Source organism: Podarcis tiliguerta (genome assembly GCF_965153285.1).
Source record: "Podarcis tiliguerta genome assembly, chromosome: 5".
Classification (NCBI taxonomy): domain Eukaryota; kingdom Metazoa; phylum Chordata; class Lepidosauria; order Squamata; family Lacertidae; genus Podarcis; species Podarcis tiliguerta.
Window position 1 is genome coordinate 33,129,956 of NC_139538.1, and position 22,088 is coordinate 33,152,043.

Consider the following 22,088-nt stretch of genomic DNA (forward strand, 5'->3'; position numbering starts at 1 on the left):
AGACCCTTTGTGATCAGATCCCCTGATGGTATAAGTGTCTTTGTGTCTACAGCTATATGTTCATAGAGCCCTGTTTTCATCTTTGAACACTCAGGAGACAGGGTTGGCTTTTCCTTCACACATGTAGAACAAATGTGCATAAAGGACTTTTGTGTCTGTCATTTTAAAAACTTAAGACTTTGGATACTGGGCATATTTCTGTTATGTTAAAAATCTCGCTCGGAGCTAGAAAACCCTATGCAGTTCATTTAGGTAAGAATAAGTCCTCAACAATTATCATTAACCACAAATGATGATGTGGAATAATGGTTTAAAGTGTATTTGCTAACCATGGTTTACCTCTGTATCATGTATAAGGTCTTCTCCAGTGTCACTGTTTTAAGTGTGGCATGCTGGCCTTGCTAGTGGCTTACTACTCTCGTCCCATGGGGTCAGGTCTTATTCTGGCAAGCAAAACCATGAGTTTATTACATTTCTGTAAATTTAACTCTGTTTAAGGCAAAACGCCATTGTGTTAATTATCTTAAACATTTGTCTGCACTGTAACAATTTGCCCGAGTTCAGTAGATCTTAGACAAAATAGAGGTTGCATCAAGAATGAAGAATCTGGCTCCCCAGATGTTGCTGGACTACAGCTTCCATCAGCCTTGATTATTGGCCATTCTCACTGGGTCTGATGTGAGTTGTAGCTCAACAATATCTGGGGAAGGCACAGGTGTCACATTGCAAAACTCACCCAATACTTTGAGAAGAAAAATAACTGCAGGGGGCTGCAGACCTCACCGACTAAAGTTGATTTTCCACTAATTTTCTCAGTAAACAAAAATGAGACAGTTATGTGTCTGCCATGTAGCATCTGTGTTTGTGTGGACAGATGTTTGATTGCAGAAATGAACCTGGATTTCCCATTGTCAGACTTTGGGGCCACTGCACAATGCAGGAAATCTCATACTGGATTCCTTCATTCTTCAGGCCTAGCTAAGCAGCTGTTCAAATCTAGGCTCCTGAGATTTTGTAAGTAGTTGTAAACAGGAAGTGTTCTGGAACAGTCATAGTTCCACCTACTACTTCATCCTATTAGTCATTAAAGGAACTTGATATTTATCAGGCCTGATTATTCTTGTATGGCATCTGTAAATGGGAATCTTGTTGGGGGGGAGATTATGATTATGATTATGATTTGTTAATGTCACCCTTGAGTTGAAACAAAACAAAACTCACAAGGTATATAAAAGATACATAGGGGAATGGTTTTCTTCTACTTCAGGCAGGCTGCTAAAGGATAAAATAAGTTTTCTGTATTGTCTTATAACTACTGCTCATACTTTTCTTCAGCTGAGTAATGAATTGCAGCTTGTTTGCTTTTTGGGGGGTTTGAATTCTCCATTTACCCATTTTTGTTTTTGTTTTAATGCATTTTCCTCATTCAGCATTGATTTATCTTAATGGGGCGCATCTGTTTATGACACTTAAAGAGCCTGAATAGAATAGAATTCTGCGGCTCTTAATTACTGAGGACCCCCATTAAATCAGTTGGCATACTGGATACCTTTCCAATCCAGTAAATGTAGTGTTGATAGGCAAAATCAAGAAAATACTACCTATTTCTTTTTTTAAAAGAATCCTTCTTGATTTGTTTCTTGAAGGTCGGTGATTGGGCATTTGATCAGTCAAAAAGAAGTGGTCAAGTTGTTGTTTTTAAGCCTTTAAAGTTATAGAAAGAAAGATCACAAACAACAAATTTGTTACCTTGTGAATTACAAAAAACAAATTGATACTGGTAAACAGTGGGTTGCACCAATGCTAAATGCTAAACCTACTGAGTGTGAACCCCTTGATGTAGATGAACTAACTTAGAGTAATTGATTTCAGTCGACCAACTCTTAATAATAATAATAATAATAATAATAATAATTATTATTATTTTTATTTATATCCCACCCTCCCCAGCCGAAGCCGGGCTCAGGGCGGCTAACAAAAATAAAACAGTACAAAATTACAGCACAAACAACACTCTAAAATCATTCATTTAAAAATTAATTAATTCAAGCCACTGGCAACCATTGGGCCAGAGCTCCGCGAAGATTGCCGAGGGAGGGAGTCAGGCTGTGCCCTGGCCAAAGGCCTGGTGGAACAGCTCTGTCTTGCAGGCCCTGCGGAAAGAAGTCAAGTCCCGCAGGGCCCTGGTCTCTCGTGACACAGTGTTCCACCAGATCGGAGCCACGGCCGAAAAAGCCCTGGCTCTAGTTGAGGCCAACCTAACTTCTCTGTGGCCTGGGACCTTCAAGATGTTTTTATTTGAAGACCGTAAGTTTCTCTGTGGGGCATACCAGGAGAGGTGGTCCCGTAGGTACGAGGGTCCTAGGCCGTATAGGGCTTTAAAGGTTAAAACCAGCACCTTGAACCTGATCCTGTACTCCACCGGGAGCCAGTGCAGCTGGTATAGCACCGGATGAATGTGATCTCGCAGCGAAGACCCCATAAGGAGTCTCGCTGCAGCATTCTGCACCCGCTGGAGTTTCTGGGTCAGGCTCAAGGGCAGCCCCACGTAGAGCGAGTTACAATAATCCAGTCTGGAGGTGACGGTCGCGTGGATCACAGTGGCTAGGTCAGGGCGAGAGAGGTAAGGAGCCAACTGCTTAGCTTGGCGGAGATGGAAAAATGCCGCCTTTGTTGTAGCTGCAATCTGCGCCTCCATGAAAGGGAGGTGTCGAAGATTACACCCAAACTCTTAACGGACGGTGCTGGCACTAATTGCGCCCCCGCAAGAGATGGGAGTTGCCCCCCCAATCCCATATCGTCTCGTCCCAGCCACAGGACCTCTGTCTTCGAAGGATTTAACTTCAACCGGCTCCCACGTAACCATCCAGCCACAGCTTCCAAACATCTGGTCAGTGTGTCTGGGGCCGAGTCAGGATGGCCATCCATCAACAGATAGAGTTGGGTGTCATCAGCATACTGATGGCAACCCAGCCCAAAACTCCGGACAAGCTAGGCGAGGGGACGCATAAAGATGTTGAAAAGCATTGGGGAGAGTATCGTACCCTGAGGTACTCCACACACCAAGGAGTGGCGCGATGACAATTTCCCCCCAAGCGCCACGCTCTGTCCCCGACCAGAGAGAAACGAGCGCAGCCATTGAAGGACTGTGCCCTGGATCCCCACGTCAGCAAGGCGGTGGTCCAGAAGTTCGTGATCGATCATGTCGAAAGCTGCTGACAGATCTAGAAGAATCAGCAGCCCCGACCCACCTCGATCCAGCTGTCTACGAAGATCATCTGTTAGGGCAACCAGAGCCGTCTCGGTCCCATGACCAGAGTGGAAGCCGGACTGGAATGGATCGAGAGCCGATGTTTCATCCAGAAACCCACCAAGCTGTTCAGCAACCGCTCTCTCAATCACCTTACCCAGGAACGGAAGATTCGAAACCGGGCGGTAATTGGACAGATCTAAGGGATCTAATGATGTTTTCTTTAAGAGCGGGCGCACCACTGCCTCCTTCAGTTCCCCTGGGAATGTCCCCGTGCCAAGGGACAAATTGATGATATCCCCCAGGAGGGCCCGCACCTCGTCTGGACACGCTCTAATCAGCCAAGACGGGCACGGGTCAAGAGGACAGGTGGTGGGCTTTCCAGCTCGGAGGAGTCTGTCCACATCGGCTGGGGATATCCAGTTGAAGTGGTCCAATACTGGACCCGAGGACAGTCGAGGGGCCTCCAGTTCCTTTATTGTATCTTAGGAGAACTTAGTAGCATTCTGTGACTGCCCCCCCTTTAAATGAAATATTTTATTTCTGCCTGTACCTCAGGAAGCTCTAGATAGCATACATAGTTCTGAATCACCAACATCACCTAATGAGCAAGTGTAGATTTGTCCCTGGGTCTTGCTGGTCTTAACCCAACACTTGACCTTGCTGTGCAGTGGTATTTGTCAATAGCAATTGCTTGTGTTCCTGTTTGAAGATGCTTGCAGTTATAACAGGCCTGTGGTAGAGATGTGAAGCTCCAGGGAGAAATGGGAAATTGGAGGGGTAAACACTATATCCCCCCAATTTTTCTCTCTCCCCCCCCCCAGTTTTTTTCCTGAAAAATTGGTTAATACTTAGGGAGAAACGGGCTGTTTCCCAGGGTTCCCCCCGTGAAAAACTGAAAGAACCAGGAAAAGTATCTGTGTGTGTATATATATAACACCTGGGGATAGATGTCAGAGAGTAAAAGCTAAAGTGAAACTTGGGACCTAATACTAGACACATAAAGGAACAAAGAAATAGGAATGTTCTTGTTGGTATTCATGGTAGTTAGAACTAAATGTTGAGATATTGATTGCAACTGTCAAATTCCTGTTTATTTTTCAGTGGATGGTATGAGAACAGAATAAACTTCATGAAAATCATTTATAAGCCATTTATGTTTTCAATAATAGTAATACTTAGCATCTTTATATTACTTGGAGTGTTGAGTACTCTTAATGTACTCAGAAATCCTTACACCACCATCCCCAGCCTGGGGGATCCAGATGTTTTGAACTGCAACTCCTGTCAGCCTCAACTAGCATGGCTATTGGCCATCCTGTGGCTAGTGGTAGTCCAAAACATCTGGAGGGCACCAGATTGTGGGGGGGCTCTCCTATAAGGTAGGTAAATATCACTGTCCCATTTTATAGATGAGAAACATTGAATATTACTTCATTCTACCTAGGAGCTGAGGTGAGATTTGAGAGACAATCCCCCAGCTTGCATTCTTGGCTACTATGCCACACCAGCTGTACACCAGCTTAATCTTTGTTAGGGAGGATAAAAATCTTTTAAATACATTCCATAAATGCATGTGGTCAAAGACAGGCTTGCACAATAAGTTATTCAGTGTTGGTTAGTGCGAAATCTAAGTTTCTGGATGAAATAAAAATCATTCCTAGTGGTTGTTTTAACATCTCCAAACATTGTACTTTCACAGTTCTTCAGTATAATAAATATGTTCTTCAATTAGAATTATCCTGGCCAAATATTACAAGTCTTTAAAAACATACTTGTGGTACAGCTTCCACTGTATTTTGCTCCTGAACGAGGTTTCGTGTATCACAGAAGCTCCAAATACAGGGAGAAAGACAGAGTAGCCACAGACATTCAAACAATGATTTCATGCCAGCTAACTTCACTGCTATCCAGGAAGGGGATATTCTGTGTAATGGTGCAGAAGGACCTGTCAACGGCTGTCTTTCATAGCTCAGGAAATCAAATATTCTCTTGACTACAGCAAGCTTTGCTAATATTGAACAATTCAGTGATCAGACTGAGTCTGCAGTACTATGCATACTACTTTGGGAGTAAGTCCCATTGAACTCTGTGGGAATTAACATCCAAGTAAGCATGTATAGGATCAAGTTGCCCTGTAGAATTCAGCTCTGACCACAAAATCACACTGTCATTGTTCTAAGCAGCTGTGTAAAACTTATGAAATGTAACAAGAATGAAAATATTTCATTTAAAAGTATTGAATGTCTATATTACTGTTTCTACTCTTCATTAGTGTTTGCTTATAGAAGGAGTGTGAATGTGTGGTGTAATGTTTTTAATATTAGAAAAATACAAAAGAGGCCCAATGTAGGAAAATACTGTAACATAGAGAAGAAATAACAAAGGTGCACCTTGTCCAGAAATTTCCTGTTCCAGAATATAACAAATGTGCTTCTTCAATAAATGCGTTTAATCCTGAAGATGCTATTTGGAAATTGAGGGAGCAATAGAGTTTTCCCAAATGACAGCAAAGCAGTGGTGAGAATATTTATTAATAGTTCTTAATTTCATCAGCCAATTTCATCAGCAGAACACAACTGCTTCAGGGTTTTCAAGTATTAAATAGCTAGTCACTTCATTTCATTTACCAAGAATGTACAGGTATGTTTAATGTTATGTATGTTAGTTTCTCCAGGGTAGTTGTTAAAGTCTGTGATCACTTATTGAAATATCAGGGTTTGTGATGAAACATACTTGAAGCATTGATAATTACTAAAGAAGAACTCCTCCTAATTACAGTGGTACCTCGGGTTAAGTACTTAATTCGTTCCGAAGGTCCGTTCCTAACCTGAAACTGTTCTTAACCTGAAGCACCACTTTAACTAATGGGGCCTCCTGCTGCTGCCATGCCACCGGAGCACGATTTCTGTTCTCATCCTGAAGCAAAGTTCTTAACCTGAAGCAGTATTTCTGGGTTAGCAGAGTCTGTAACCTGAAGCATATGTAACCCGAGATACCACTGTACTTCTGAGGGGAACATCCTATATGAAAGCTGCTATGCTGTGGTAATAGTCCCCTATTGTAAAGAAGTGTGACAGAGTTCACTGGGTGATAATTTGAGGGCCAAAGTAGGAATTACACAGGAGCCATGTGTCTTATCAGAGTCTTTGCCTTCTTCACATATATAGCCATTGGGCATGAGGATTAAGTATGTTGGAAGCTGCCTGATGCCAGGCTAGCCTGTTTTCCATCTAGCCTAATATTGTCAGCAACATCTAGAGGTGCACAGGTTCCCCATGTTGACTTTAATTGTATCATCTATTCACCTTTACTGGAGACCCAGTCAGTCACCCACTAATTTGAATAGATGATGTATTTAACAGAAAGTATTTGCAGGCTGTATTTGATGTATTTGCAGGCTGTTTGTTCATTTGACCTCTGAAGAAGGCCTTTAAATAACAAATGGCCAAAATGTGTTGGGCTGTTTTGAAAACAAGGTCCTCATTTTGCCAACATCTTGAGATACTATTTCCTTTGGTCTGGGTTTGTGGTTTCTTAAGGTTTTTTTCATATGAGACATCCTTTTTCATGGGTGGTTGTTCCGTCATGTCTTGTTCAGACCCTGAGAGTTATGGGACCTATACTTTTCATAGCCATGAAATTGTGCCTGGTAAGAATATGCCCTTACACAACAGAAGAGATAAAATTTGTAGGCTGACGTGTGTGCATGAGATTTCATGTGTACAGCTGTATTTGAGATTTCATCTTTGTGTGGATGCTTGGAGATAGGCTGATCTGGTGTGCCTCCAGGTATTGTATGAAGTAGCTAAATTACCAGCTGTAATTCATAGTCAGTGCAGAAAACATTTCAGGGAGGAGCCTTAGGGGAGCTTGCTCCCACAGAGCCAACAGAAAGGGCCTTGCCTTCTCACCTCTTTCTCAGATGCAGCCGATATAATTTTAGGTCCTGTGGCTTACAGTTTGAACTGGGGACACAGCAGCCGATTTGCAGTTTTTTAGGTTCACCTCTTTCTTCAGTTCTTCACTAAGATGCAAAATATCATTAGCTCCTAGAATAGTTACTCTAATGCTCAATATTGTCTACAACAAGGATCCTGAGATTTTCTGGTTGACCCAACCATTTATTGATTATGGTATTCAAACCTAGGGAAATCCTTTTCTTTTTCACACTTCCTTTGGCAGGGAGTGAGTGGGTTACAAAGATAAGAAAGAGACACTGGTGGGGTGAATTTGCCATGGGATTGTGAATTGTCTGAGACAGAGGAACTTAAGATTTGGAGACGTTCAAGGACACTCAACTGAGAACCTGCACTGTGGCGGGATACTTTAGAGCAGAAGTGTCTTTTTTGTATGTTAAGAGACTTTTCATATCAGTAGTGTAGTAACACCTTTAAATTATCTCTAACAGTAAATCATAGATAGCAGTGATGAATGAAACAACGTAATTAAAATTAGAACAAAAATCTGAAGATTTGAAAAACAGATATTTATCTACTTTTATGACACAAAAGAATTGGAAAGAAAAGAGACTTTTAATAATCATGTGCCTCCTTTTACAGTTTTGCATCTGGGTAGAATTACTGATAATTGAGCCCCTCTCTTCAGTAGGGATGAGCTAACCCCTCCCCCCAGTTCCGCCCCATTTTTATTCCCAGATTCTATTATGGCTTAAATTTAATTACAGTTATAAGTTGCTAGAAAAGGTGTGAGACTACATTACTGACTGAGTCAGGCAGTCATGTTGAAAATTGGTACAAAGTGCCAGGAAAAGAAACCATTATTAAGATCAACTTTATAATGGAGCATGTGAGTTTTTTGAGATAATGTAAGTTCTGCATGTTTGGGATAAGCATTGTGAACACTGATTCATTGACAACTTGACCCTCTGAACTGCAGTTGACCTATACAGATGCATGCTGTTCCAAAAGGCATTACAGCATCTCTTTCTATTATATTAGAGCAAATGAGAAGTGCTACGAATTACTGAGCATGCCATGCATACTCTTAATAGAATAATTAGGAAGCAAACTAAAGAGTACTTTAAAAGGGATGTGCAGAACAAAGGCAGGGGCTTCCGCTCAATGTTAAGCCATTTTGTTTTTAATTATTTATACCCTCCTTCAGCGAAACAGTGTATAGCTCTTGCACTGTGAAACGCATAATGCCTTCCGGTAAACACAATGCATTGATGAGCCATGCTGGAGTAAAAGCCTCTTACAAGCCTGACTACTTGGGGAAGGCCCATAGCTCAATAGGAGAGCATGTGCATTGCATGCAGTCAATATTTGGAATCTCCAGGTAGGGGTGGTAGAGACTCCTGCCTGAAATCCTGGAGAGCTGCTGCCCATCAACAATAAACAGTACTGAGCTAGATGTTCCAATGGCTTGGCATAATAAGTCTGCTTCCTATACCCACTAGGAACTTCTGTTGAACTGGATGGGACCTAACACCCCAGGAACTAGGCCATAGTACATATGACACAGTTATGTTAATTCAGAAGAAAGTCCAACTGTGTTCAGTTGGGCTTACTTCAAGGTGAGCGTATGTGGGATTGTGGCCTTGTGATCTAAGCCTTAGACCCGGCAGGGGCCAAAGATTATTCAATTCACTATCTGTCTTAAAATGGCATTCTGTTAAATGATATTCAATATATGCCATCTTTTACCTAAGTTAACTGTAAACACTGGTGGTGTGCACCAGCCACAGGATTCACGTTGTATCTGTAGCGTTACAAAACAACTTGAACTGTGTTGAATCCACTGTCTTTCTGATTTGGCTTGTTATTCAAGTCTGCATCATATGTCTTAAATCCAAAAGTCTGTTTCTCCCATCCTATTGACTGAAACAGGTAATCTGAAAACAGAAATGGATGGAACTTGAAGGCAACAGAGCTTTTCCTGGACCAGTCAAACTGCAGGGTTTTCGTGTGCGTGCAGGGAACCTTGACAAATTTTTCTAACCTTTAATTTTTTCCACAGAATTGGATGCAATTCGCAGGCAATTTGTTGGCTCCTCTGAAGGGATAAAGGGTTGTATCCAATGCAGGGCTTTTGTTTCCTCTAATGCCCCTGCTCTCCCCAGCCCTCCAGTGCTGATTTTGAGGGTGCAGAGGGGACAGGTGGGGAAATTATGTTGTATGCAAAGAGCTGAAGCATTGGCTACATACCAAAGTCTGCCACTTTCAGTAGAGTAGGTGTAGTGGTTTTCCTACAAGGGCAGACTTTATCTTGTGGGGGTGGGTTAAATAGAAATCAGTCTGGAAACTGATGGTGGTGCCCCTGGATAATTGGGTAATGATGGGTTGGCAATGAACAGCACAACTGGGATAGTACTTCAGGGACAAGCTTCCATAGCTGAGTATGTCTCTGTGTATGTGAAGATACTAGACCTAGAAAAGGGGGGGGGGGAGAGAAAACTTTAATATAAATTAATAATGCTCACCAGGAAGAACTTAAAACTGGAGGCAGGAGAATGAAGCCTTGAACTAGCAACCTAAAACTGGGAGAAATAACATTTTAAATGAATGAAAAGCAACACACACAGCAGTTTGTGTGGGATGGGGACTCTAATAAAAGATTGCAGAAGCCTAAAGAAAAATAAGAATGAAATGAAAAAATAATTTAAGTAGGTGATATTTGTTGGAGAACAGAAAGGGGTTGAAATAAAAAGGAACAAATAAATCATGTGAAAACCGAAACGGAACTGAAGGAAACTGGAGTGATCCTATACTCCAGTATGGAGTATAGGATCACTCCAGTGAACACAAATGAATGAATGAACACAAATTGATTGAAGTATTGATTTTTAAACTGTTATGAAAGAGACAGTGATTCAGAAGGGCACCAACACCCTTCCCTCAAATCACTGTGTTTGGAGTGCCCTGTGAAAATAATTCACTGTGGTTAAAACATAGACCTGTTCAACAAAATGAAAGATTCCACCCCCACCCTGGCCACACACACACACACACACTCCCCTACTCAAGTTTAGGGTCTTTCTCTAGTCAGTTTGGTCACTTTAAATTGAAAAAGGCCGTGGTTTGGGGGCACCCTGATCCACCTTGAGATTCCTTATTAATGATGCAGTCACTCCTATTTGCTTCGTAATTTGAACTGCACATGGAGGTGATAGACACCCCTACCAAATACTGCAACTCACAAGCACAAAGTATGTAGAAAATGTGATTATTATGTATTATGTTATCTTCAGAAAAAGTAACACATATTTTTTAAAGAAATACACAGTTGAATAGGAATATTTGGCAGTTTTTTCAATGCGGCGTTATGTAGAATACTTATCTACTGTATTAAAATGTGAGGTGAGTTTACATGATCAAGTGCAGCAACTCAAGCAAAGTTAAAATAGAAAAGTTCCAAACTACTGTTTTATATATAAACTGTATACTATTTTGTATATAAATGCATAAACACACAAGAAAATGTACTTGCAGAAACTACAAACATTGAAACAAACAGTTGCGTGATTCACTGAACAAAAAGTGTGTTTCTACCAACACTTTTAAATTTACCTATCACATTTACCTGTCACATATGATATGGCAGCCATCTTCAGATATCTCAAGGGCTGTCACGTGGAAGAGGGAACAAGCTTGTTTTCTCCTGCTCTGGAGGGTAGGACCCGAACCAACGACTTCAAGTTACAAGAAAGGAGATTCCGACTCAACATCAGGAAGAACTTTGACAGTAAAAGCTGTTTGACAGTGAAATGGTCTCCCTCAGGAGGTTGTGGACTCTCCTTCCTTGGAGGTTGGATGGCTATCTGTCTTGGATGCTTTAGCTGACATTCCTGAATTGCAGGGGGTTGGACTAGATGACCCCTAGGGTCCCTTCCAACTCTACAGTTCTACTCTAGAGATTTGAATCAACTACAGATTTCAACTTTCTTATTTAAAATATTTTTCTACTCTCCTTCATCAAAATGATTTTGAAGTTGTATTGTTTCAAACAAACAATAGTTAAAGATAACAAAACAAGAAGCTGCAGTTAAATTATTATTATTTTTTTAATGGAAGCCAAACCTGCCTATTTTCTTGCACTTGGTGGAGGAGGAAGAGAGTGTGAGAACCAAAGGCCCACTAACATTCATTCCCATCACAGTGAACTATGGTTCATCATGATGTCTGAACTGGCTCATTAGGTATAAATAGTTGCATACAAACTTTTTCCCCCTTTTGCTGGGGGCTGTTTAAAATTCCTCTCATGTAACTATTTGCCACAGATGGATCTTTGGCATTATTTCAACTGCTGGATGTGAGGGTGTTAGTCATTCACAGGCATCGCCTTGCATTATACAGTTTGGCCTGTGATTCATTCTCATAGCAGTCTCATGGCTGTGACAAGTGCCATTTTCTGTATAAATACTTTGCACTTCTCTGACCTTTATGTTGTCCGCAAGTGGCACAAATTAGAATGGCGACTGGATGTCATTTCTGAAATAAGCTAATCTGTTTCGTTGATAAACAAAATGCTCACTCATTCCTTTCTACTGGGCAGTTGTTGTATTTGCATATTGAAAACACGCCCCCGAATGCTAGTTTGATTTGAGCGCTTGCAAATTGAGCTTCACCTGAGACACTTCCTCCCTCCTTACAGCTTCCTATCGAATGCACAATTTAATAATAAACCAGAAGTTTATAAAATGGTATCCACACAAAAAAGAGGAATATATTTGGTTCAGGCTTTTGTTGCTCTTTAGGGACTTCTCCCTTCCCCAAGCCTGTGATTTTCAGCCTGTGTACTAATTTAGTGCCCCTGACATCTGAAAAACGTTTAACCCCCTGAAACAGTTCCCAAGTCCTAAAACTGCAGGCATCAAATGTCACCTGGTGAGAGCGGGATTGCTTATAGGATTACATCTAGTTCACACACGACATTATGACATGATCGCCACTTGAAAAAAACCATTAAATGGAAGAGAGATTGTGTGGTATGCTGTTCATGGGATTCACTTCCCACAAGGCTTCAGTGATTTTCGCCATGTCCATTGTGACATCTTTGCAAGAATGAGGTGAAAACTCCTGGGATGAGGGTAAGCTTCTGACATGAATGGCTTACTGTGTAGGGAAATTTGGGCTTACACTCCCATGTCCTGTGCTCCCACTGCTGTATTTTTTGGTATTGTGTACACAGCCTTGCGCCCTGTGGCAGTTTGAAGCCACTTCCATACCTCTTTACTGCATGGGTGAACTTAGCCCTGTACACATTGCTAAACTGTTAATTGATTTGTTCCTATTGAAACCCCTCTGCTTTTGTGCTTCTGCAAGTATCTCTAGAATACCCAGTTGCTGCTCTGCTTTTCTGACCCCTATATAAAAACAGCAGGATTTTAGGTATTTGAAAGCTACTATGACATTCTCCCTTTTCTAAGCTAAATATACCTTTTTAAGAATTTTGACCCATTATGTTGCATACATGCTGGAATCCAATGGACCATGTAAATATTTGTCCAAGAGGGCTTTGTACTTGAGCTTTGTAAATGTAAATTCTCAACTCGGGCTATAACGTGCATTATAAGATGTATTTTGTGCACCCAGACATTGCAAAATGGGGGTTGGGGTTGGGCTGTCTTTAAACTATTGATTCAATGGCAGCAAAAATTGACCTTCTGGGATTATTATTTACTAGTTGCACATCTCATAATCACACTCTTGTGCTTCTCCCCCCCCCCCAAAAAAAAAGTCTGAGCAAGATATTCTAACTTGAAATTTGTGTATTCTTCTAATTTCACAGTTGGACAGTTTCTCCATTACAAAGATTTCTAATCACAGCTCAGAGCTAGCATAGCAATCTATTGTGTGTGTTGTTTTTGCCTTCTAGAACACCTCATTTCCAAATGCCTACTGGACTGGAAGTTTTTTAAATGTGAAAAATACCCTTCAGAATATTGCAGTTCTTTCCTTCTTTATTCCTTCCTTACTCTACATTAGACAAACTTAAGTGAAGCTCTGACCAGAAGTCATGCCTAAAAAGGCAGCGTCTTCTCATAAACTTTGTCTATGTGAGTGTTGGTGCCACTGTTTGGTACCCTTTGATGTTTGTGTAGTATTTGATTCTGATTGAAAAGCAGTCCTATGAAAGTGAACATAGTAAATTAATCTAACTTAAATTTTCTTCTAGGACCACATGGTTATGAGATTTAAAGTCCATTATGCCTCCTGCCATGGCAGATGCCCTAGACATCTGGGCAGTAGATTCACAGATAGCAGCTGATGGCTTAATATCTGTGGACTTCCTGCTTCCCACTGGAATTTACATCAGTCTAGATGTCCCACGTGATGCCACTATCAGTCTTATAAAACAGGTAATACAGAACAGGTAAAACTGGCTTGCTCTTAAAGTGTCTGTTAGCTACTTCTCATTGAAGTTCATTTTGTTTATCATATAATTTAAGTGTTTAGAATAATATTCCTGAGTATGTGACCTGATTTAAATTTTGTGAAACATGACTTAGGGGTCTGGTTTGAAGGGCAGATACCTATAAAACATTAGCTTCTACATGAGCATCATCCCCTTGTTGTTTTCATGCAAGTGTGCATTCTTGTAACTATGTTGGTTAGAACATTCAGTGTGCATTCAGACAGTATTTTATTCCATTTTTCCAGTGGTTCCTTACCTGATTTTTTGTGATCTTTCACATGGATTAAGGGACATTTATGGAAATCTATGGAAGGTTTAGGGTTCATTTCTGTGTTAGTCACTTCCAGAGATGCAACCCTGGTTACCTGGAAAATCCTGTGGTGTAATTTCCCCGTGGTTTTCATGGGTCATGCCGTGTGATGAAATTTGGAGCAGCATTCCAGCATACAGTTCTTTCCCACAGTTTTCATGGGGGAATAGAAACACACACACACACACACACACAAAGGATGGCACAATTCAATGTAACACCAAACCCACTTGTGCGAATGAGATTTAGTGTGACATGGTAGTAGTATATCAATAAAAAAAACACCAAAACAGTTCACAACACAGCAAGTATTGCAGTGTAAATGGAAGTTTAGAAAGCAGGACAGAAGTGCTAGCATTATAACCAGGAAAGCTAATGGAATTCATGTCTAAATGCAGTACTAGTCACCCCCATGGACCTTACAGGAAAGAATTCACAAGTACAGGGGGTGACCATTTTGTGCCCATCCAAATGATGTGTGACTGCCAATGTGCGGGTCCTTTTGGACCCAGGAGAGAGCAGGATGGGAATGTAATGGCACATAATGGGAGTGAAACAGGCAGCGGCAGAGCAAGCTGATCGGGTGCCTGCACTGCATGTGTGGCCAGCTGCCCGTGGGGGCAGGCCCAGCTGGGGCAGGACGCTCCATGGAGCCTCCAAGGAGTCTGCCTGCCTCCTCCCACTCAGCCACCCTACAGCTGGGGAGGAGGCAGCAGGCAGACTGTTTGGGGTAGCGTGGAGCCTGCGGGCACCCAAGCCACTGCGTCACTCTCTGCAGGCCCCACGGTGAGTGCCGCCCAGCATTTTGTCACCCCCCTCAGTGGTGACACCTGGGGCGGCCTGCCTCCACCACACACCCCTTCCTCCAGCCCTGGGGTCAGGGCATAATGGGGGTATAATGAGGAAGACCACACTTATGCGTGCTCCGCCAACATGGGGGGGGGGCAGGAACAGAACACCATGGAAAACGGCTGCCACCAGTAGTGTGTTATGGGGCCCTGGGAACCTTGGAATCCGTTTGCTACATATTCTCTTACTAGTAGACATAGAAGATGGTCAGGCAGATTTCTTTTCTTTCTTTTCTGTTTAGCTAGCTTACTGGCTGATAGATGCAGAAATCTTAGTGGCCCATAAGTTCTACAACTGGCCTGAAATTGATGTCCTTTTCAGATGCTTCCTAGCCAAAACCCTACAACAATCTTGCCAAACCAGCAGTCAAAGAAACAATGCAAAAGAACTAACTTGGGAAAGAAGTCCCACCCCACCCCTTAGCACTTGTTTTTATTACTAAAACATGAATAAAGACAGTGACAAGTGTACCTTTTTACTCTTGACACTTTGTTCCAGCACAGTCTTTACAGCAGAGAGAACCAGTTTTCTTTCAGGACCAGTGATTTTTAGTTTTAAAAAACAATGGCTGTATTAATTTAAAATAGATGAATGACCTACCACTATTCTCTGGAGGCTTGAGTCAGCTGTGTTTGATTGAAGGAAGTTTGTTTAAGCTGAAGTAAGGGCTTGCATGAGAGATACAGAAACACCTACCTAATGCTGTGCATACAGTTGACAGAGGTCTTACTTTCCAGTGAGTGGGTTTTGTGAACAAAGCATTCTACTGTTACAGTCTCTGTGCTTATTTGCAGCTATTATGGAAGGAAGCACAGAGTTACCCTCTGTTTCATCTTCTTATGGAGATCGACTCCTATATGTTCTCTTGTGTGAACCAAACAGCGGTACGTGAAGAACTGGAAGATGAGACACGCAGACTCTGTGACGTTAGACCATTCCTTCCTGTCCTTCAACTAATTACAAGAAGCTGTGACCCAGGGGAAAAATTGGACTCTAAAATAGGTGTCCTCATAGGAAAAGGTAAATATTGGTGTTCTTGGCTGTGGAGATGGAGATACAGCACCAAAGGAGCACTGAGGTGGATTGAAATTAGCCCGAAAGCATTAGAAGGACTGGGCTTAACTATAGTAAGATTACCCCAAATAAAATTTAACATGACCATTTTCTGTCCTTGAATGTGTATCCCTCATTCTAATTAACTGTGAAAAAAACACCCAAATTTTAATAGTTTTACATAGCATCATAATTAGAGTAAATGCCATATTGAAGAACGCATTCAGAAATCAATTATATGTGTTTCTGTGTTTGGATGTTACAAATGTTGGATAGTGATAATGTTCTATTAATGATATGCGTACAAGGTATGATGGATGCACATTAATATGTACACTACCCAGTAAATGGACTGTAAAGAACTCCTATTAATTGGATATGCTTTCCTTAAAAACCCATTTTAATGATTTTCACCATCAGGTATAACTGAACAGGCTTATCTTGACTTAAGATAGAAATGTATTAGACACCAAACTCCTACTTCTTCCAGTGCTCCACAGGCTTGAGGCAGTCTTTGTTGCCAAGACAAAAATTGTGGTTGTAAGGAGCTCTAATCTTGTGTTGCAGCTTCATGTAAGGTCAGCAACAATTCTCTGCTCTCTGTCACAGCTCAAGGTTGTAACTGAAAAGGATGGTGGGGACTTGTCTGTAGGGCTCTATGCTATTTATTCAGGGGACCTCAGCAATACAGCGGCCGAAGAATACCTTGGAACTAAGAATAGGGTGGAAACCTCTGCACACATCTGCAGCTCCCAAAATTGACAGGAAAGCTGAGGCTCACATACTTTTTAGTGATGGCAATGACACACCTGTCAGTGATCAGTGGAAACACAGTACAGAAATATCTGTTTTCATATGGTTTGCAAAAATGTAAAGTAGGATTTATCTCCCATGAGGAGTGGTACTTTTGTTTCTTTTGTAAATGATATCCTGCCCCGGGTAGGTTTACAGCATAACATTTAAACACATGCACACACGCACATGAGAAGTTTTTAAGCCTCCGCATCTATGGCAATTGAATGCAGGGATAGGCCCGTGTTGTGTACTCAGTACTCATAATTCCAAACTGGTTTGTCTTGCAATCTATCTCAGACTCAGAGGCCTATAAGACCAGTTGCATGATGGAATTTATTTTATGCACACAATTCCCTACTGCAGGGCTACCCACTGTGGTACCCAGGCATGCATTGGGACACTTGAGGTCTTCCACGGGTGCCTGTGAAGCCTATGACATTCCCTTTCCTATTTCCTATTTGCTTTTGAAACATCAGATTAATTCTACTGTATCTGACTTTTACCCAGGACCCCTGGAAAGGCAATGTCTTTGGGTACACCCTCTCTCAGGGGAGTGGGGAGAGAAATGACTGGGACTTGAATTTGCTCAAAATGGCCCATGGGCCAAAAAGGTTGCTGACCCAATGTTTGAGTTGGAGCAATTCCTTGTAACCAGGTGCTCCTCATGTTAGTGGTGGCGGAAACCAATCGCTGTGCACATGCCTTTCAAAAGAGAAGGGCAAGCCAGAGAAATTCCTCTATTTCTACCATCTGCAGCAGCATTAGCAAAGGCCATAATTGCGACTTTAGCTTTTGAATAACCAATATGTTTTCTATGTGGGCTAGGGCTAGGGTTAACCTCAGGTCCAGGGGCTGGATACCACCTACAAGACCTCTCTGTTTGGGCCTTTCAACTCTCCCTTGCCACACCCTTTTACTGGCTTTATTTTGCACTCCAAGTATTGCTCCCCCATAGCTCTTAAACTTTGATAATGCTTCTTGTTTGCCTAGATCAGCCTTTCTCAACCTGTGGGTCTCCAGATGTTGTTGAATTACAACTCCCGTCACCCCTAGCTAGCAAGACCAGAGCTCAGGGATGATGGGAGTTGTAGTCCAACAACATCTGGGGACCCACAGGTTGAAAACCGCTGGCCTAGATGGAGAGTTGAGAGGGTCCTGCAAATGTTTGTAGAAACTTGCCTGTACAAAAGTAAGCTTTACATTATTTTCTCTGTTGGCTTTTGCCTCTGGCCCCAGCCACCGTTGGCATGCAAGTGGTTGTCTTGCCATATACAGCTAGAAATTTACTCATTGAGGAATTCAGAAACTACAAGTCATAAGAATATAAGGTGATCCTGCCGGATCATGCCAATGACCAGTCTGGTCCCACATCCTGTTCTCACAGGCCAGCAAGATGCCCCGTGGGAAGGCTGCAAGATGGACATAAGCAAAACAGCACTCTGCCCACCTGCAATTGTACCCAGAGGCATAATGCAGTCAGTTGCTGTTGAATTTTTAACATAATAATTTTTTTCATGCTTGCAATTTGCAAAGGGAATGATGCATTTTATGTTGAAATTAAAAATAACCAATAGGCAGGCCATGCTTCCCATCAGAAACAATGGGCAATTGTTAGTTCCTGGCACAATAACTACAAGTTCTGTTTAGCTTTCAACAGCAAACTGAACCCTAACTTGTCTGCGCTGACAATGGCTTCTACTGACGCACAGAGTTCTTTTATAGATTTTTGTAACTGATTATTTCGAAAAAGAATGACTGGGCAATTTCCCCCGTTTTGAACAAAGCAAGTTCTCTGGTTCTTTGTACTTCCCAGGGTAGAATTAGTTATTCCTCTTCGAACCTGCTTGAGCTGCGCTTTATGCCACGTGCTCCTCAGTGAAGGCTTGTGTTTAAACGCCTTAGACATTGGCAAATACAACTGAAGTTATTACTAAAGTATTAATGGAAAATGTAATGTTCCTCTTCCCACACCTCCAGTACTGTACTGTGCATATGTAAGGTGCAATTCATAACCTTTTGAATGAGCAGGCTATATCAATTTTGCTCTTTTTGTGTCTTTTTCCTATAAAAGTCAAACTACTTATTAAAGTACTCAGTCAAAATATGATTTCAGTGTTCCGTGGAATACCTATAGCTGTTATTTACAAAAAAATAAATAAATCTCAGACTTCCTCAGCAGAAAATTCTACATGGAAAGTTTAAAATGACAGCTGTGGTAGTATCTTGAATGCTCTCTCTCTCTCTCTGTCTGTGTGTGTGTGTGTGTGTGTGTGTGTATTAATGGAGTTAGGGTTTATAATGGAAAATGTGGCATCGAATTGGTTCGTGTAATAACACTAAAAGAAGAAACAACTTTTTGGGCTAAGCTGTGTCTATAATGGAATTAGGCCCATTAATTTCAGTGGCTCTATTCGGAGTAAACCTTAGTTGGCCGTGTGGTGCAATGTGATTCTTTGCCTCTGACACTTTTAAAAATATGTATTGTTTAATTAAATCATTTCAGGCCTCCATGAGTTTGATGCCCTACAAGACCCAGAAGTCAAAGAATTCCGGATTAAAATGCGACTAATCAGTGAAGAGAAGATGCAGTCACTTGTGGGGCTGTCTTGGATGGACTGGTTGAAGTACACTTACCCACCGCACCTAGAGCCAGCAACACAGGAAAACCTCCAAGATAAACTTTATGGTGGCAATCTAGTTGTGGCTGTTCATTTTGACAACTGCCGGGTAGGATTAATGGCCATAGTTAGAAAACACTTCCACAGCTACTTCAAGTAATTCCCACTTGCAAGTTGCAAAATGTACATTGTCAAGCACTCAGAAAGTTGTCGCTGTGAGATGAATAGGGTGGTGCTGTGGGTTAAACCACAGAGCCTAGGACTTGCCGATCAGAAGGTCAGCTGTTCGAACCCCCACGACGGGGTGAGCTCCCGTTGCTCGGTCCCTGCTCCTGCCAACCTAGCAGTTCGAAAGCACCTCAAAGTGCAAGTAGGTAAATAGGTACCGCTCCAACGGGAAGGTAAACGGTGTTTCTGTGTGCTGCTGTGGTTCTCCAGAAGCGGCTTAGTCATGCTGGCCACATGACCCGGAAGCTGTACGCCAGCTCCCTCGGCCAATAAAGCGAGATGAGTGCCGCAACCCCAGAGTCGGTCACGACTGGACCTAATGGTCAGGGGTCCCTTTACCTTTAATAGCTCTGAACACCTTTAACTAACTACCGCTCCCAGGATTCTTTGCAAAAGCCATGGCTGTTTAAAGCGGTATGATACTGCTTTAAATGTATAGTGTAGGTGGTGAGGTGGCTATGTACCCTATATAAACACCTCTGTGTGTAACATCTATCTATGCCCAGTGGTATCTGCCCTATTTGAAGTACTGTTTGTTTGCTTTATTAAGCTATTTAGGTGTATACTGCCTGTCGTGCAATCATTTCAGTACCAATATACAAATACAATAAATAAATATTCAGTACAGATATACAAACAAACAGTATATAAAAATATATACACTGTTAAAATCAAGTCTGATTGAGCAGTCAATAAAAAATAAACTTAGCTTTATACAGTGCCAAGCTGTATTTGTAACACTTAGTTGACCATGTGGTGCAATGGCGACAATTCTTTCGTTGGGCCTACAACAGAGTCCAAACAAGGATAATCGACATCTTGCATAGCTTTTGATGGATGTATTTGAGTCCTGAGTTTATAGGCTTTAAACACTACCTTGGGCACCTTGAATGGACCCAGAAATGAGCTGTCAACCAGTGCAGCAGTTTTAAAGTGGGTTATATGAGATCTAAATTGAACCTCAGTCAGTAATCTGACTGCTGCATTTTTGACCAGTTGAAGTTTCTGAGTCATCTTCCTGAACGGTTCCAAAGCATGAGATTCAATGTATGCCATTAATCTAAAGTCTATTTTGACCTTCATACACCAGTGTTTAGAACATTTTATATATAAAAAAAAATTCTATAGAAACACTGTGTTTAAGAAGGTCTCCTTTTTAAAACAAGTTGAATTGCGAGTGCCTCTGTATCTGGCAGTTAACTTCAGGGAAAGTAGCTTTTTTGAGACAGATAACTTTTGAAATTGAGAAAATATTGAATTGATTTTGACAGACTTCTTCATTATGGTTATGATTTTCCATTGCAAGGTTTGGCTTGCTACCAGAAGGCTGCTATATAAATAGGCCTGTAGACAAAAAATAATATTCATCATAAAATGTAAAATGAAAGCAGGCATTTGTAAATAATTGCTTTTGAATTCCTGCATCTTCTTAGTGTGTTCAAAAAAATAAAAGCTCTGTATGCACTCTTATAAAAGCATTTGTGCACAACATAATAGACTCTGTGATGAGGATCCATGTGAAAAAACGTATTTTATCTTGCACAATTGCGTATTAAATAGTAAAATGGGTATCTACACTTACCAGGTTTCTTTTTTTATATAAACCAGGAAATATTCTTATGTAAAAGTTATATGGCCCATAGACTGGGAGTTTTATTCTCTGAAGTAAAATGAATTACTTATATTCATTCATACTTGAAAGTAATAGCTATTACTTCTTTTTTTTAATAGGACGTGTTTAGTTTTCAGGTGTCTCCTAATATAAACCCTATCAAGCTGAATGAACTAGCAATTCGTAAACGTTTGACTATCCATGGAAGAGAAGATGAAGAAGTTGATCCTTCTGACTATGTTCTGCAAGTTAGTGGAAGACTGGAATATGTTTTTGGAGACCATCCATTAATTCAATTCCAGGTATTCTTTTCTTTTTTTTTTTTAAAGCAATATGATTATTTAGGAGGTGTGACTTCAAAAAATAATCAGATATTGAGTGGGTGGAAGTTGGTGTTTTCTCCCAAGATGTCTATTTTTTTACTTCTTTGGTAACATCATACATGAAGAAATATATAATTGGACAATTCAGATGTGAACTCTGTGTTTTGCTCTACAATACCTATTCTAGGTGCTTTGTTGCCCAAGCACCCAAAAATAAGAAACATTTTTGAAAATGAGTCAAGAGTTGCAGGAAATCTTTTAAGTGTGAATGTGCTTGACTGGTTAATTGCTTTTTTGAAAGCATAAATGACCCCAAATGATTCCCCCCTTCCTTTTTGAAGTATATATATGGACCTAAATAAAACATGCTTTAAGGACTTCATGTTTAATTTTCAGCATGCAAATAACAGATTAATTGCCTCGCTTCCTTTCTCAGTATATCCATCGTTGTGTGATGAGCAGAGCCCTTCCACAACTCACTCTTGTTGAATGCAGCACCATAAAAAAAATGTGTGATCAGGAAATGGTGGCTATAGAAGCTGCCATAAACCGAAAACCAGGCAACCCTCCTGTTCCTCTACCACCCAAAAAAACACGTGTGAGTTTTCTCATTCATTTTAAGAATTGTTGCATTCATGTATGGAAGGTACAAGCAAATCATTTAAAAAGG

The 22,088-nt window shown here is 41.2% G+C and overlaps 1 protein-coding gene across 8 annotated transcripts in view; it reads left to right on the forward strand.

Annotated features, from left to right (window-relative positions):
* Nucleotides 1-22,088, forward strand: part of PIK3CB (phosphatidylinositol-4,5-bisphosphate 3-kinase catalytic subunit beta) — a 115,887-nt gene that overhangs the window by 55,845 nt on the left and 37,954 nt on the right. For all 8 annotated transcript variants that reach the window (XM_083442641.1, XM_083442643.1, XM_083442640.1 and 5 more), the window contains 5 exons: nucleotides 13,391-13,574; nucleotides 15,584-15,809; nucleotides 19,141-19,364; nucleotides 21,215-21,397; nucleotides 21,855-22,016. In XM_083442641.1, the coding sequence (XP_083298767.1) occupies nucleotides 13,422-13,574; nucleotides 15,584-15,809; nucleotides 19,141-19,364; nucleotides 21,215-21,397; nucleotides 21,855-22,016 (948 nt within the window). In that variant the 5' untranslated portion in view covers nucleotides 13,391-13,421. The remainder of the gene's footprint in view (nucleotides 1-13,390; nucleotides 13,575-15,583; nucleotides 15,810-19,140; nucleotides 19,365-21,214; nucleotides 21,398-21,854; nucleotides 22,017-22,088) is intronic.